Source organism: Cygnus atratus, chromosome 3 (genome assembly GCF_013377495.2).
Source record: "Cygnus atratus isolate AKBS03 ecotype Queensland, Australia chromosome 3, CAtr_DNAZoo_HiC_assembly, whole genome shotgun sequence".
Taxonomy (NCBI): domain Eukaryota; kingdom Metazoa; phylum Chordata; class Aves; order Anseriformes; family Anatidae; genus Cygnus; species Cygnus atratus.
Genome location: NC_066364.1, coordinates 7,234,019 through 7,251,823, shown reverse-complemented (window position 1 = coordinate 7,251,823; position 17,805 = coordinate 7,234,019). Strand labels below are relative to the sequence as shown.

General features: G+C 44.0%; 1 protein-coding gene across 4 annotated transcripts in view; it reads left to right on the top strand.

Annotated features, from left to right (window-relative positions):
• Window positions 1-15,836, top strand: part of EVA1A (eva-1 homolog A, regulator of programmed cell death) — a 200,209-nt gene extending 184,373 nt beyond the window's left edge. Inside the window, exons 2-5 of one of the 4 annotated variants that reach the window (XM_035560127.2) lie at window positions 2,724-2,888; window positions 5,928-6,065; window positions 6,937-7,107; window positions 14,383-15,744. In XM_035560127.2, the coding sequence (XP_035416020.1) occupies window positions 5,939-6,065; window positions 6,937-7,107; window positions 14,383-14,753 (669 nt within the window). In that variant the 5' untranslated portion in view covers window positions 2,724-2,888; window positions 5,928-5,938 and the 3' untranslated portion in view covers window positions 14,754-15,744. Of the gene's footprint in view, window positions 1-2,723; window positions 2,889-5,927; window positions 6,066-6,933; window positions 7,108-14,382 lie in introns of all 4 variants that reach the window. The other 3 variants (XM_050710005.1, XM_035560128.2, XM_035560126.2) reach the window with 3 other exon arrangements.
• Window positions 15,837-17,805: the final 1,969 nt, after the last annotated feature.

Here is a 17,805-nt window from a genome sequence, read left to right as displayed (position 1 = left end):
TATTCTCAGTCATCCCCAAAGGATAAAAGCACAACCATAGCCCATTAAGGTGCTGTGACACTTTGTGAGTGAACCGCTGAAAATACTTCTCCATCTCCACCCTTCCTTAGGATGCTGTTGACTGATTGCTCTGTGATTTATGATGCTTTGTTTTACTCTGTCTCTTGCGGTCCTGTAGGTAGCATTTATAGTGGCTGTGGCACAGCTGCCAAAAGAAAAGATGTAGTTCAATTTCCTAAGTGTGCTTAGGAAAAGATTTATTTATTTTTTTTCCCATTTGGCTCGAAGTAGCTGGTGGTGCCACCTGTTCAAAGAAAGACGCAGCTTCACCCAGCCTGTGTTCTGCCCCGGAGATGGACATGAATACTGGGAGGTGAAAGGGGATGTTTATGATTAAAAGGCAGTCTGAAATGTGAAAGACTAGCTCAAAATGTACTAAAAATGTGTCTCTGTGTTCCTCTTGCTTCATTTTCTTCATCAGACATATATCAACATGTTACCTGGGATGCAATTTGGATGAAGACTCTTTAAGGGCACATTGACTTGTGTCCTTTAGATGCCTTTCAGGTCCTCAGCCTGAGGTGCAGCAAAAGGTGTTTTTATTTCTGGAGGATGCTGAGCCTTCTGAACATCAGGTTTCCTTTTGGTGTCTCAAATTAGTCACCCGGAATTGTGATTCTCCCTGGCTGTGTGGATGGTCTCTGTTCTGCCCACCTCCTCCCCAGACGTTCTGATATTTCTCTGGCACAGGTATCCCCCTCACTTCTGTTTAGTTCTTAGCAGGGGATATGTTTCATTTGCTGCCTTCCCATCAGAAGACAGTTGCCAATTCTGGTTTCACTAGAAACTGCTGTGCCAGCTTTTTGCGATTCAGGAGCTGTAGGTTTTTTATGTCTGTTTCTTGACCTAGCATGACTCTACTAATAATGTGAGAACTTCAATGCTGATATCTTGGCAGCCTAATACAGGTCAGTCAGTAAATATAGTTACAATTCTCTTTGCCTCAGCAAAGACAGTAAGTCAAACACAATGTAAACAAGGTGGTTGGATTGCTTCCCCCACCCGTAATATTTGTAGTTATGCAGGCAAATTTAGAGGGCATGATTAAATCTCATGCTTCAGCTTGGCAGCTGATTAGCTGCAGGGGGCAGGCAGGAATTTCCTTTCTGTTCCAGGGCTGCACGCTTTCCAAGTCCTCTTTTGAGTCTGTGCCAAGGATCTCAAAGTGCTTTACTTCTTTAATTACGCTACATCACACCCCTGTGAAGAGTGGAGATGAGAGAACGATCTGCAACAGAGCAGTGGGGAAACTGAGGCACCAGAAGGTGGCAGCCAGCTTGGGACACAGAAGGCAGTGGCCGTTAGACTTGGAGGAAGGAGGGCTGAGCATCCCAGCAGCCCTCCCTTGGGGTTTCTGTGGGTCTAATGAACTTGTACCTCATTCTCAGCAGTCTGGGTCTTTAACACAGTAAAGTCATGGCTCTCTGAAGGGACAAAGTGGTGCTTTGATGTACGTATTAGAGTACAGTTACTGAAGGGGAACATATATTTCTCCTCTGGAAATTTTAATTTTTTTATTTTGTCCTTCATTGCTCTGCTCCTCTGATTTCTGAGCTGAACAACCTATGTGTTTTTTCTCTTTATATGGAAAGGCACTTTGTTCAGAAATAGCCTCAGGCATTGGCCACGGCTGAGGCAGAGAACTGGTTCAGCTCCACAAGTGACATGCTTCAGTGTCTCCACAGGGCTTGATCAGTGAATTTACTGTGTGGATTCACTTTCAGTGGGTGTACACTGATGTAGTCACACCGGCTTTGATTGCTTTGCTTGGAGGTACAGCTGAAGAGCTGGCCTTGCAACATCAAGGAGGGGAAAATAGTCTTCTTACTAAGGCATGGTTTGGTCCAAAGAAGAGGCCAAAGATGCTCAGACACAACTCTTGTAGACATATTAACCTACCTTGCCTGTGTATTGGGTGAAACATGGAGCCAAAGGAATTATCTGAGCCTTCACCCTCTTTCTCAGGATGGCAGGAAGAGAGAAGGGGTCTTTCCCAGCTTAGCTGAAGCCTAAAGCCCAATGAAGAGTATTTTCAACCCCACAGGGTGGGGAGGATTTCTTATAGGCAGGGTTTCTTATTCTGTGGTGGATGTTTTAGGCTTTATGCATTTTTGTGGACAGCATCCTCCAAAGGTTGGTTTTGGGAATCCAAAGTGGACAGAAATATCTGCTGTGCAGTTCTGAGCCAGCAACCTGATAGCTGGGGAGAGGCAGGGATTCAGGCATATCCAACAGTCCCTCCCCTTTGCTACGGGCTCCCTGCCCAACCCTACACCATGGTAGGAACAAGGCTGTCCAGCTGAAGGACTCCAAACCTCAGGGCTGAGACCAAAGACGAGCTTACCAGGCATTTCAGTGCCTTAGATGGGTGTCTAAATAAGCTGTTTGAATCTGACCCTTCGTCTAGTCTCAACCCTTAATTATAAGTAAACAATATCTTATTCAGTTTATAGTTTCTAGCATTTTCTCATTGAATGTCTCTGTGCTGGCATTTTGAGAGCATTCATCAAGTAATGGTACTCATGGTAAATGAGTGTCTGTTTGGTCTGCACATGGTATAATTAAGTATCAGCTGAGCCCATAGCATAATGTGATAATTCTCATCCTGACCAGCTGAAATAACTCACTCTAACAACTGTGCTTTTCTTACTCCTCTCTTTCAGTTCCCAGGAAGCTTCTGCATGAAACCCAGCCGGGACCGACCAATTACCAAGGATTTCAGAAGCCACATTTTCCACTGCGGCCAAGGGTGTTTGATCCCAATGTTATAGAGGACGGCGTGTTCCTTTCTGATGTCTCTCCTTCCAATATAGGACGTGCTCTCCCAGGTAGCTATGACTATTGCAATGCTGACTCAAACCTAACCATGGTTTGGTAACTGTTCCCTTCCATCTGCCCTGACAGAGGCTATGTGCCTTACCCAGGTTTCTATATTGTACCCAAATCCATGTCAAAGTCAGAAAGAGAGGTTTCGAGGCATGACCACCTACTGACTAAAGTGAACTGTGAAACTCACACTGGGTTTCTTGAAGTAGCAGCAATGGCCATGCATGTCAAAACTCATCACAGAAATACTTTGCAGACCCATCTAACACAGTGGCAAATCAAAACCAGGGCGGACATAGGAGATCTGCCTCAGAGGGGACAGAGAAGCATTCAGCTGAGCTTTGAAATATGATGCTATTTTCATAAAATGCAAAGTGAAGAGATATGAATGAAGTCAAATCTTTGCTATCTAGGGACAGATGAGTAGGAGGAAAGGATGGTGTGTGAATAAAGGAAAAGCACAGGTGAGCATTTATTGGGTTAGGCAGTATTTTTGCATTATGTTTCCCAACATGCTGGAGACGGTGATGACATTACTTCTGAAATTCCCACCCTATGCTCCCAGAGATTCAGCTTTAGGGAGTGTATGGACAGAGCTACCTTGTCTTTATCTGTCTCTTGGTAAAGTTAACCCACGGCCTGGATAATCAATCTGCAGGTAACTAAAAGTCAGCAATAATGGATTTGACAGTTTGGAGGATCTAATGAAAAATTGTCAAGGAGAAGAATTTTAGGTCAGCCTGAAATAAATTTTGTGATCCTGGTGATTCTTTTAAACAAGAAAAAAAAATGCTGAACTCATTTTCATTCATCTAAACATTTCACTTCTACAAATGACACCTTTTTATTTAGCTTTCTTATTGTTTATTCATTCATTTTGAAAATACACACAACTTTTCAAACAAAGATGTTGTTTTGAAATTAAAAGCTGGAAGATTGTTTCAAAAATAGCAAAAAGAAATATTTGGACATTTCTGCAATCTCCTTTCCCGTTTTATTTCTTTTATTAAAACTATTTTCTAAAGTCTGCCTGATATCATGAATAACCTCTGCTATGCTTAAACTGTGTCACTGGCCAAATTTACCGCTAGCTGTAATAATTTTGTTGAACTTTGGTGTAAAGTCACAGGAAAACTGCTTGAGTGCGTGGAAACAGCTGGGAAAGGGTGAACGTGGTGAAGAGAAAACCAGTGAGGGATTAGGTGAAGACAAAGTCTGCAAAGCTAGCAAAGAAAAAGAGGTTCCTTTTAGTACGATCCTGGATTAAATGACACAGGGAGCTGCGTAGCATAGCAACACATGACCCTTATGAAATTATGTGGTTTTTTTTTTTTTTTTTTTTTTTCCCTGCTGTATAACCCCAGTCATTTTCTGTCTTCCCTGTCTGTGCTTGTACAGTCCTGCAGATGACAAAACCAGTTCTGTGGTTTTGTGGTGTTCTTTGCCAGAGTATAGTGTATGCAGATGAGTATTAATTTAAAAACTTGTTTGATTGCATCTGTTCTTTGGATGCGTCAGAAGAAAAAAAAAAGATTCTTACATTTCACATAAGAGGAGTTATGCATTACTCTCTCCTAAAAGACACCATTTTTGCACAGCTTGGTTTCCAAGGGATGTCCAAACCCAGGCAGAAGTGGTGCCATCTGAGCCTTTCCTGGCTGATATAGTACATGAATACAGAGCCCCTACAGCTAGTATAATTTAAACCTTAGTCCTAGTGAGATCCCGTGACTGCATTGACAGTGAGGGGAAGGTAGATTGTCAGTAACTCAGAGCTGGACAAGTGAGAGAGCATGATGCAGAGGTCCCAGGTTCATATCCTACCAGCTAATCTACGTTAGCTGGACTTCAATGCAGTGTCATAGAAACCTCTCAAAGACCTAGTAGGAACTTGGAGCCACCTACAGGACCACCAGTGGTCCTCTTTAGGATGAGATGTGTGGTTAGGAGATCATGTGACGATTCTCTTCCTTTTCATTGATTGTAAAGGGATTTTAGATTAAGTAGTTCAGAGCTAGACCTCAGTATGTAGACATCCTGGGCAGGATTCAATTGCTTCCACATATATGTGTCATTTGAGATGACCTGGGATGTTTACCTGGCTTCTGGATGCTGCTCTAAAAGGGTGAGAGTTTTCCCTACATCCCTTCTCATATCTGGCAGCTCTGTGTGGATGTCCTGCTGACCCTGAGGTTTCTTAGATGTCTATTTATGAGCAAATACACTAAGCTTTAAGTATCAGCCATGGCAAGAGCTGAATCACTCTTAAGATCTGTCAACTAACAGCAGGGTTCAGTTGCCTCAGTCTAGATACATAGTGCTATGTGATATGCTTTGAAGTATGCAGGACATCTTCAGGAGGGTAGTGGTTTAATTTGTGGACATGAAAAATTTACCCTTCTTTCAGTGGACTTCTTTGCAGGAACAGTAGTTGAGAAAAACTTGACCAGATGTATAGACATGGATTGACTGGGCAAGGAGAATAAAAAGAAAGATTAGAGGTTATGTTAATATTTCTGGTGCTTACGTCTGAATTAAAGTATTTTCCAAAGCTCTCCTGTTAATTTCCTGCTGGCTGTGCCTTTGCCCCTCTGTGCCCCAGTGCCTCCATTGCATAACTGGTCTGCAGTAATCACTGTTCTCCCAGAGCGAGAGGCTCTTTGGATATTTTTCCCTTCTGCATCTGCCACCCAGGCACCCACATTTGAAAACTTTGCTCGGGGGCCAGTCATTAACACCTTGGTAGCTTGTAAAGTGTGGCTTTCCCAAGGCCATGCAGCTTTTCAGTGGCAGAGAGACAACCGTGACCACATTCCTCGGGGCTGATCCCTTACAGCAACACCTGGACATCCATCCCTGCTGCTTCTGTGAGGCAGATTAAGACTTGACACTGCTGCACGCATGTTCGTGCGCTCAGTGCCTCTCCATCCAGTATTACCTGTTCTCTTTGACAGCCCTCAATTTCTGTCACTGCTTCCCTGGGCTGTGCTGCTTCCCAGCTTACGCAGCGGGAGGTTGAAGGTGGTGTCTTATTTTGGCAGGTTTTCAGGGAATGGAGACAGATCAGGTGAGCACACACCGTCTCATGTTGTGGCTGCGGTCAGAGAGCCTTTGGTTATATGGCACTGGTGGTATTGTAGGAGATGGACCCTTCAGTTTCCTGAATTTAATACCTGCAGGTAAATGGGAGCCAGGTGCAAGTCTGTGATTTTTTACCTTGCGCCGCTTGGAACCAGACACACGGGGAAAGGAGCCTGGAAATCTGTAACAGCTACCGTTAAACAGCCACGTGGATGATGGAGCTGGGTCCCGTGCACTGACTTTTTTTGTGTGTTTAAAACAATTGGTGTTTTATAACTAGTGGGGGTGTCTGCCAGCAGATCAAGGTGCAGGGAGTACTCAGCAGTGAGCTGATAAGGTCTGAAAGGGTCGCTTTGAGCCTCCTGGAATTAGCTGTATTCTTAGCTCCGGTGTTCAACAAATAAAATCAAATCATTAACCCATGTTCATTCACCTCTCCGAAGGGGAAATAATGTCTGGGTGAATCACAATGCGAGCAGGCTTCTGAAGGAAGTCATAAACTCAGATCCGCCCTTCCCTGAAAAGGCAGGAGAGAAAGTGCATCTGTTTGCCAGGTGTGGATGGATCGCTGCAGCGTGACACTGGCGGAGGGTTGCCAACTCTGTCGGTGTTTTCCGAGCCAGTGTGCCGGCTTATAACAAGCTTAGCTGATAAAGGCCCCTTTGATTTACATAAGAGAAAAGAAACCTGATTATATATTTGCTGTAACGTAGGTGGGTGTGTTTAAGTGGTGACATGAAAGAGCAGGAGACGGGGGAGAGAAGATGCTGTCTGAATGCAGACAGAGCATGGGCTCAACTGAAGGTAACTGCAAAGGTTTAGTTGCCCCCCAAATGAGGAGCAAATCTGGATGGCTTGCTGCTGAGTAGCTCTGGATTTCTGAATGCAGCTGCTGACCTTGTGAGGATAGGGCAGGACAGCGCTGGTGCACTTGCCTGGTTCCTCATTCCCTTTCTGTTTCAAAAGCAGAGAAGAAGAAAGGGAGATCGGCCACGTTCTACCCTCTGGACAACACCCCCTTCCTGCTTCCTGTGGATGAGACACAACCGCCAGTGTTCACCAGCAGCATGGAGCCTGTGGGCGTTAGCACAGAGATGGCACTGCTCAGCAACATCCTAGCAGCGTACGCCTTCATCACAGGTAGGTCTGGTGGCTGCCACCTCTCTGGGCCCTCAAACGAGCCTATGTTTCACAGCCACATAGGGCTAAATCCGCCTCTTTGAACTGTTGGTATTTTTCATTCATCTCTCAGCAAATTCTCCCTTGAAAGACCTGACAAGGGCAGCTGTAACTGACAGTATACAACAGGGTTTATTGTGCTCTGCTCTCCCCTGGATTTGCTCTCATCTGAAGTTGAATACAATGTAATCTTACATGCTGTATTATTCCTAATGCTCCATTTTCCTGGAGATCAAAGCCTGGCACATTAGGAAGGCAAGCTTGTTGTCCTGTAATTTGGAAAATAAGCAGCACTCAGACCATTACCCTGCTTAAGAGAATTTGGCTTATCTTCAGTAGAACTGTGAAGATGAGGTAGCTTGAGAGTCTGCTTAATTGTATATTTAAATATAGTTTAGAGCAATATTTCCTTGGATCACAGTTTATCATTCACCCACATGCAGCTTTCAAGTAGCAGAGGAACAGTCTGCCTTTAAGACTGGTGTTAAAAAGTTGCTCTTGAAATAGAGACTGTGTGCTCTGTTCATTGCTTGGTATCAGTACCATTGATAGCAAAAAGTCCAGCAAAGGCAGGAGATATAGTGCAAGTGTTTTCCATCTTGTGAGGTGCCTTGTCAAAGTAGGGGTTGACTGCAGAGTTGGATAAGCCATCCCCAAAATAGGAGGAGCACTGGCTGGGTAACATCGGATGCACTAATTCAACACATTTTAGGGCAAACTACTGCTTTCCACAGAAGGAAGTTTCTTGTGGGATTGCAGGTTGCTCTCCATTTGAATGAAATGTTTGTATGCACCTTGTTAGTAATACTAACTTGTTGCTCTTTCACTACACACTGTTAATAATTCTGTGTACTGCAACCGATCTGCTCACAGTTAGGCTGGGGTCTGTATAACTAAAACTCCTGTATTCATGAGCAACAGTTATTCATGTCTTTGTGCCATTCAGCCTTGCTAATTCACTAAATACTAATGCATTTTTGGTGGAATGCTCTTGCTTTTGCTGAGATACCACCATGCTGCTACAGACAAGTATTTGGATTTGAAACAACTAACTCGAGCTTTGCATTTTGGAATCATTGAGTAGCTTAAGAAGAGTTTTTCTGCACATTTAGTGGAGAGTCCTTCTAAAAGGACCATGAATAGCAAATGCAAAGTTCTGGCTTTCTACTCATTGAATGGTCGCACTGGGCCCTGGTTTTTCATGACACCTTGAAGGAGCAGGTGGATTAAGTGGAAGTAGTAATGTTTTCACAAAAGGTGGCTGAAAGGGATATATTTTCATTGCATGGACTTCTCTAAGGAAAGATTAGGAAAAGCAAACATTAAATGAATCTTCTATGTATTGCACTTCTCCCCTCTTTTACCTACATCCGCCATTTTTGACATGAAAAAATGCCTTCATTCCCAACTTTACTATAAAATAAAATGCTGTTAACATTATTTTCCCCATCTGAACAGTAATGGGTAGCAGAAGGTTGTAGGATTTATGGTAGGGGACAGTTGGTACTAGGATTCAGGACTGCTGACTATGCCCCAAGGACTTTGCTTCCATTTACCGCAGCAGAACTCTTTGACTCTGCATTCATTTTATGGGGCACAAGGCCTCGATTCATCCCCTTCCCAGGGTGTCACTCTTGGCAGGAGTCTCGAAAACTTACTCCAGCACAAGTAATAAATAATGACAGCTTTAACTGTCTTGTTGCTGTGGAACTTTCTTGTCCTCTCACAATGTGGTCTCCTTGTGATGTGTTTGGATTCACTGGATGTCAAATAAATAGGCAAAACTGAGACCTCACAACTTTGGTTTTCAGTGATGAGTTTAGGAGCTTGTTGCTCATGTTTATCAGGGCACTTAACCATGACTGTTAGGTGAATTTTGATCTCAATGATATGGATGTTCAGTTTGTTATTTATCACAAAAATAATTGATGGCTGCCCTATGGATTGAAACAGCAGATGTCCTAAACCATCTTTATTTGCTACGTGTAATTTAGCCCTTTGATTTTAGCAGGGAGGATAGACTTGGCATGGTTAATTTTGCTATATGTGAGAATGGGGACTTTTAAGATTATGTTTTCAAAGACAAGCTGTGTCATAGGGCACAAAAGTCGTCTGCATAAAACCAAAGCACTGCAAAGCCACCCCCCTTCATCTTGCAGACGCTGAGCAGCAGAACACTTGGAAATTTTCATGCTTGCCTGAGTTTTGAGCCCTGAAGTAAGCTTAAGCCACAGCAACTGTTGATGTTCATAGAGGAGCCACAAAAGTGTCTCAGGAGAGGCAGGGTACTGGACAGCCAGGAAGACTTTGGTTCTGCTTCACACAATTTCCACCACTCCTAACCACAGCTTCTGTGCCATAGGGAGACATTAATGCAAGAACTGCTATGTTTCATGATACTAAAAATGTCCCTTAGGTACACTTTGCAAACTGAAACTGCTGTATTTAGGTTTTGCTTGTGCTGGTGAGTTGGCTCAAAACAGGACTCTGCAAGAGTAAACTCTAAACAGGCAGAGGTGAAACATAAAGAAAAATGTTGTTGTTGGTACAGAGGATGCTGTATACCCTCAGATCCATTCCAGAAAAATGAAGTTACGGGCACTTGGTATTGCATGGGTCAAGTGTAAGGACCATCCACTCTATTACTTGTAAGGACAATCCACTCTATTTCTTTTCCTGCCTCCTGACAGTGGGGTGTCTCTTGGCCTGGGGAGAACACCAAAATCATATGCTCACTGGTGTTCAGTTTTTCTTCACAAGATGACAGGTTTTCTTGGGAAGCTGCAATGAAGAGCTGCAGGCTCTGTCATTTTCACTGTTGGTACATGCAGGGTCTTGCAATACACAGAGGGGAAAAGTACCAGTGTTAGTGAAATCTGTGCTCATTTCTACCATCTTTTTGGCTGAAGTTGTCATATAAAAGTTGGGAACATTCCTATCGACAAACGAGGGGTGAAAAATCACAGCACAGCAGGAAGCACAGGCTCTTTGCAGGAGTGTTGATTTTCACTGTCAATTTTGTTTGCAGCTATCACCATGGTTAGGAGTATCACAGCCAGTTAGGTGTTAATCTTGTCCCAGCTTCAAGAACCTTGAATACAATTTCTCAGAAACAGGGAGAAAGAGTCAACGATGTCTATGACAAGTGAATTTACAAGCTGACCAGACAAATGAGTCTTACTGAGAGTGCAGTCCTGCAAAAGGCTCAGGGATGCCCTTAATTTGAAAGCTGATCTTTGTTACAGAGTTAGGTTTTTAATTATAAGCAATCCCTGCGTGTAAACCTCAGACCTGTTATTTGTCATGGACCTGATCCAAAACCTGTCTGAGTGTTTGGGAAGATTTCACCACTCTCGGTGACATCTGGAACTACCTCTGCAGTCACAGTCTATCAGCAAGACCAGAACCATCTCTTGTGATTATATAAATATTAAATGTCCCAATTGTATCAGAGCACTTCCTTTGGACAGGTGACTTACTCCAGTTTTGTTGCTGCATTCAGTATGAAGTAGTTAGAGGGAAACCTCCACAAATCCCTGTTTTATTCTTCTTCCATAAGCAGAGAGCTATGCTGCCAAGTTATTAACAAGGGGCTTCCAAAAAACAACCCGGGGGAGATCATTCCAACTTCTGGACTGCTTGGCCTGAGCCTTATTAATAAGGGGCTCCTGGAGAGCTTCCTCTGTTCTACCAAGGGATTTCAGCAGCCTGTGGGGCTAACTGTAAATTCCCTAGAAGATATTGCTCCTACTGTTCATCTGGCTATGCTTAATGCCGAACCTTTTATGGGGGCCCTCTGAAATTCTCCTCCCCACTGAGGTTTCTGAATGTATGAAGCCATCACAGGAAGCCAGCAGCGTTAATGCCTAGATTGGTTTTTATTTATTGAAACAATTTATTATAATAGCAATAACAACCTTGGCCCAGGGCATTTCCTGGGGAATTAATGGCAGTCTGGGCTGATGCTCCCAGCAGATTGTTAGCCCTCAGGAAACAGGCTCCATAATTGCTGCTGGTTTGGTTAGAAAAACAAAATAAAATGTGTTTCTAATTTTTGGCCAGTTTGAGCACATAGAAAATGGTGGCTTTTGTATAAAGGGCTATAAAGAGCATATATCTTTTGTCTGCATTGATTAAGTTCAGGCTTGAATCAGTGACATTTTCATCAATGCTTTCAGTCCCGAAAGAGAAATACCAGGGAGGGGGGAAGGTAACGCCAGCTAGAGAGATTGACAGCAACTGGGTTCTGCTAAAAGTTTAGGAGAAAAACATAGCTCTGAGCTGTCATCCACAGCAGGGGAAGAAAAAGCCGCTCTGGTCAAAATCCATGTGTTAAAGGGTGTAATAGGGTACACACATACACACACTTGAATGCATACCAAAATTATGTTAACTCCTGCCACTGATATCCATACACTTTTAAAGAGTTTTTCAAATACAGTAAGTGTTTTTGAGGTGTCAGTGTTGGCATGATGAATCTGAGCCTCTCTTGAGTTTTTGGAAGATGCTGAGAATACATTTACTGAAAAAATTTGCCCCTTTTCGGACTTAGCAAGGAGAACATGTATTGGGGGAGGTTCTCAAGATCACTAATCATCTGTCAACCCCCCAAATCTAGGCTATTGCTGACTTGGCTACTCCAACAGAGAAAAAGCAGAGCCCCTGATTTTTAGCTTAAGTTGCTCTTTCTGCTGTGAAAAGAGAGATGTTGCTGTGCAAGTGGATTGAATGCATGATAAATGCCGAGACTGCAGTTGAACATAGGGTTACAGCTGAGTGAGGAAGTCCAGACAGTGTCTCAGATGTTGACAGAGTAGCTGTAGGAGCTCATAAATGCCAGTGGAGCCCAAAGATTCAATTACAGCCTCGTACTGCATGAAGGGCTATACACACAAGGACAAGCAGGGGATGAAAAATGGTTGCTTAAGTAGTAATTGAGGTGCAGTTTGCTCATGAGCTGGATACAGTAGCATGGAAAAAGAAGCGTGGAGGAGAATGGAAAAGCAGGACATGGATGAAAATGGGAGAAGAGTAACCACATGTGTCTGTGTCTCAGGCTCAAATCTATGTTTTTTTATGAGTTGCTTTAAAAGAGTGAGCAGCGGAACTAATGCAACCAAATCAAGCCCATGTGTGTGCAGGAATGTGGTGTGCAGGAAAGTGTGCCTGGCATCCCGTCAGCCAGAGACAGAGCAGAGGCAGGCTGGACCAAGTGTCTTCCAGGACAAACAGAGCACTCCTGCTCATTTGTTCTTTGCAGCCTGGGTGTCCTTCGAGCCCTCCTTACACCTACTTGCAAGGGAAGCTTTACAATTGCTGTCCTGACTTACATTGCAGATGGAGGTAAAAGCGGTATCAGCGATGGTTCCGCTTTTCCTGGGGTTGTCAAATGTCTGAAATTAAGACCACTTCTTTGGTGTTCACACTATAGCAAAAGGGCAATGGCTTTGCTACAGCACAAGCAGGGCTGAAGCTTTAATTTAGTTTGAGTTCTGTCCCTTGAGTTCAGGGTTGCCGTTAACTTAGTTGCAGCCAGGATTTTACTCAGCCAGACTGCTACAAGAGCTGCCAGCACATCCTCTCGTACCTTTCTGCTATATTCCCTTTTACCTTCAGCTTTTTACTGGCTCACTCTTGTCAAAACATTTTAGCTTAAAACCTCTGGTTTTGGTCTCCCTTGTGTCTCGAACTATTGCTGTATTTTGTTCCTCTTCTGCATTGTTGAATGCATCTTTTGCAGTCCTCTATTCCTTCTGTTGTAGTCTCTATTCAGTCTCTTTTTCTCTCTCCGCACCACCCATGTGAGCCCCTCTAGCAAGTCTCAAGTTTTATTAGCCAGTTTTCAGGCTATCATGACATCTTCCTCTTCCTTAACTTGTCATCTTTGGATGCTTTTGGTAGAAGAGAAGTGCAGAGCACAAAGTCATCTTGTTCCTGAAACTGTTCCATGAGCATCTCCATACACTGAACCACGCATTGCCCTGAACCACGCACAAGTCACTGTCTAGTTCTGACCACAGAATCAGAGAATAATTTAGGTTGGATGGGGCACCCAGAGGTCACCTGGTCCAAGCCCCCGCTCAGAATGTAGTCAGCATTGAAGTTGGAGCGTGTTGCTTGTCCTGTTGAGTTCTGAGTATCTCCAAATCTTTTCCAGTTCATCTTCTGCAAACTTTGCCTTAAGAAATTAACTTGGAGAAGGCAGTTTCTAAAATCACAGTGTGGGGAGGTGAAGATAGAGCTGAGACTTTTAGTTACTGAAATCTTCCAGGGATGCAGTGTCAGGCTCTCAGCTGTGGGAACTGTTACAGCTCTGTCACTGAATTCAAAGGAGTAGGACTCAATCTGAGGAGCTGACTCCATCCCTCAGCTCAGGACTCCCAACAGACACAGCAGAGTAGAGTTATCTTGACACTTCTGCTTGGTTCATCTTCACCCATTCAGTCTATCTATAAACCCGGAATATGCTGAGATGATTCAGCCCAGGGGAATCGCAGTAACAACATTTATCATAATTACACTTCTAAGTAGTCCCATGAACCAAAAAAACCCTGTAGTAAGTAAACAAGATAACCTAGTTTAAAAGGCACTGTGTGTCCTTTGGAGTCTTGTTATATCACTTCTGAAATGCGGCCATGCAGGATTCATCCTGTTAGTGCACTAACTCCAACTATGCTTCTGCAGCACAGGTATACTTTTTGGTGGTCTGGGCAGAAAGCCAGCACACTTGCCTTAGATAAGCAAATGAAACCTATGAATAAGTAATACACATTTTTCCGTGCTGTAAGGCTTGCCATTTCTGCTGGGCCACAGCACAGAGAGCGTATAAAGCTTTATAATCATCTTTATTCCTTGTGTGAAGATAATGGATGTGACAGAGAGTTGTACTTAGCTGCTGCTGGGTGCGCAGCTCCCTGGTCTCAGCCCGACTCCCACAGCCACTGGAATTAGTATTTAATTCTGTGGGCTGCTCCTTCCCCTTCCAGATAACTCCAAGACACAACTGCAGCTAACCCACATTCTGCATGCGGGCAAATGCCTTGGCAGCAAATCCACCATTTAAATTCCCCTCCCTGGCTTTCCTGGGGAGAGGTGACAAAGGACGTTTGGAACCAAAAGACCCAACAGAAACTTCTTACCTCCAGAGACCGTTGCTGGTGTTTGCACAGAGGAACGAATTGTGGGTTTTGTTCTTTTAAGGGTTGTTCTCAAGCATTGTTTCCTTTCCCCTTCCAGAAAACCCTGAGCGGGCTGCTCTGTATTTTGTCTCCGGAGTGTGCATTGGACTCGTCTTGACACTGCTGGCCTTGGTGCTCAGGGTGTCCTGCCGAACAGACTGCAAACGCTCCTCCGCCAAAAAACCTCCTCGGGAGCGGGAGAGCGACAGCGACAGCAGCGACAGTGACGACGATTCGGACACCACTTCTGACCTGTCGGCCCGTAGGCACCGCAGGTTCGAGAGGACTTTGAACATGAACGTCTTCACGTCAGCGGAGGAGCTGGAGCGAGCTCAGAGGCTGGAGGAGCGGGAGCGCATCATCCGGGAGATCTGGATGAATGGCCAGCCGGACATCCCAGGGACCAGGAGCCTCAACCGTTACTACTAGGTGGTGGGGAGCCCAACCATCCTGCACTGCTCCTCCACACCTGGTAGAGGAGAGGGAGGGGAGCAGTATCACCTGGATGTCTCCCCTTTTCTTTCCAGGAGTACTACCTGGAGCAGTGTGGATGGACAGCAATAAAGCTTTCCCCCTCTCCTTTTCCCTGACGTATTGCTATCACCCCTCTTCACAGACACTTTCTGGTTACAGCAGAGGTGGTTGCCAACTTCGTTTCTTAGTAGCCATCAGGAAGCCGGCAATTAGAGTCCTCCCATGTGGGGCATGGAGCTTGGCATGCCGCTGTACAAGTGCTCCCCTCTTGGCTGGGGAGAGGAGTCATCTAGGTTTTGGTTTTCATTTAGGATTTTGGGGTTTCTCTTTCCTGAGGACTTTGGGAGAATTGTGAATGAAACTACAGGTCTGGAAAGATGATTTGGGAAGGGAGGGGGAGGTACATCCTGACTGATTGTCTTGTGACTTCAGAAGCCATGAGATTAACTTAATTTAAACCCAACGGCAAATATGACTTGTTAAGAACTGGGGGATGGGGGGAGGGGGGGATTCTTCCATCGTGAAATCATCTCGGTGCTTGGATGTTTGCCATAGTGTATTCAGTTATTTATGGCTGTCTTTTCATCTTCCTTTTTCAATGGGAGCATTTTTTTTTTTTTTTACTGACACCTCAGGGATAAAATCCTATTATTTTTCTGAGTCTGTTCTCCCTGCTGGCCCCTGTCAAACACAACCCAACCCACCTCCGACAATGAAATTATGGTAATATAAGAGATGTGTCAGTGATTGGTGAGATATTAACAACCTCAAAGAGGTTGAAAAGGGTTTTCTTTTTGTTTGTTTTGTTTTAAATATATATATATATATATTTGAAGATGCTGCACAGGAATGTGCCTTATTCTTTTTTTGTTGTTAAACTACAGTTTTCCTATGGATAGCAATGCACAATGTTTTATATATTTTATTAAAAAAATAAAAAAGGAAAAGGTCTATGTTTACCAGAGGAAAATGGAGACAGAAGAAGCCACATATAACAGCAGAATGGGTAATAAATGTTAAATAAACTCTGGTTTGCTTCAATGCATTTGAATTTGCATCCTCACTTTTGGCACTTTGGTTGCTCGAGGGAAATGCTTTGGAAGAGTAGCACACCTCTGCAGGCAATTGAGGCTGACATCCTCTGCATGCAGGAACCTGGAGGCACTTTCTCCTTTGGCCTCAGCCCAAAGTCTGCTTCTGCAGGGCACACAAGCAGGAGCAGCTGAGCCGTGCCTTGGTTCCCAATGGCCATCCCAAATCCTACCTGCACCAAGGGAAAAAGTACCAGTGGTTTCATGATGCTTTGAGCTTGTTCCCCAGACCCAAATCATACCTGATCCAGTAAATATTAAATGAAACAAAAAAAATATACATGGAAAAAAAAAAGTGAAATGTATTGTAGTACAAGATTGCTTTAGCCCACATGGCTTTAGGATTTGCTCCTCAGTCACTTAGGCACGCTTGTATCTTAAGAGTTTGCAATGCAAATAACAACCAAAGGCTCTGGGTGCCCAGAGCTTTTCCCTAGCATCAGAGAGAGATGAGGATGGGTGGACCTGCCCATAAGATAACTGGGGACATTAGAGTGGGGCTTCAAGGGTTCATATGCTATGCCGAACAGTTGTGTGGTGGCCCCTGGAGACCAAGGGCCTTCTTAGAATCGTAGGATATCCTGAGCTGGAAGGAACCCACAGGGATCATCGAGTCCAGCTGCATTTGAAGTGCTCACAAGTGCTTTCTCCTGTCTCTTGGCTCTTGGAAGGTGAGAACAAAGTTGAATAACTGCAACAGGTCTGGCTGGTAAAGTCAGCAATGAGTTTGGCCAACAAGAAGTGGCTTAACCACAGAGTGGTTCCTGTTTCTGGGCCTGTTCAGGTTCAAATGGAAAGATTCGATATTGACTTGGGATGTAATTTTACAGCTGATATTTAGAAATAAAGCAGAAAGGAAAGTCCCAAACCCTGGCTGAGACACCAGGTGCTGTGCTTTAGCTGGTCTGTACAATTTGCTGTGTGCGCTGTGCTGAGAGAATCAAAATGACGGGATGAGGTTGGGGGATCATTTTTGTTGGCCATTTGTTTTCTTCCACAATAAGATAAAATCCTCAACACTGGTGATTAGGGGACAGCAAATTTTAGATTTAGAGTGCTGTGTCCTGAGAGGTAGATTGCAAAACTGATTAAAATAAATGCTATAAGTGAATGGATTTACATATACAATTTTCCCAACTGAATTCTTTTGACCAGAGGAAAAAGCAAGTGTAGTAAGCCTGAGTGTACGTTATATGCAACTAAGGGATTCCAATGTAAATCACAATGGAGTCCATGTTACAGACTGATGAACAGTCGTCCTTGAGCATTGCTAGTGCTGCTGTAAATCTTCCAGCTGAATCTTGCAAGGCAAAGCAGCAGGTTGTGCACGCCGCTGCTCAGAGCTGAGCAGACAAGCCCAGGTCAGCCTTGCCCAATGTCCCAGGATGTAACAGAAGTAGACTCACCATATTCCCAGCATGTGCAATGTTTCCCTGTACCTTCTAGCTCCTCTTGTCTCAGGGCCGTGCATTTCTAATAAAGCTTTGACTCAAGAAAAAGAAAACTACAATCCTTTGAGCTACCCTAAGTAAAAGACTTCAAGTCATTCTGTAACTGTTTCTGGATTTGACCCAAAACTGTTGCATAGTTTGGAGGAAAAAAACAAAAACAAAACCACAATCAAGATTCATGGGGCAGGAACTGGTGGTTTGCCTTTAACTCTATAAACCAACAGAGGAAAAACACACACTTGGAGTACAGAAGAGCTGGATTCACTGCAGAATGGGGTAAAATCCATAAAAATAAAAAAAAAATCCCCAAAAAACAGTATGAAAAGAGGATCCTCTCAATCTTTTATGTTTCACTTATCATGCCACACAGAACATTTGAATGCTTCTGGAGCCAGAGAGCAGAGAACGAATACTTTTTTTTACTAGGCTAATGTGAATTGCTCTTGCAGGAGGCTATGCACAGAT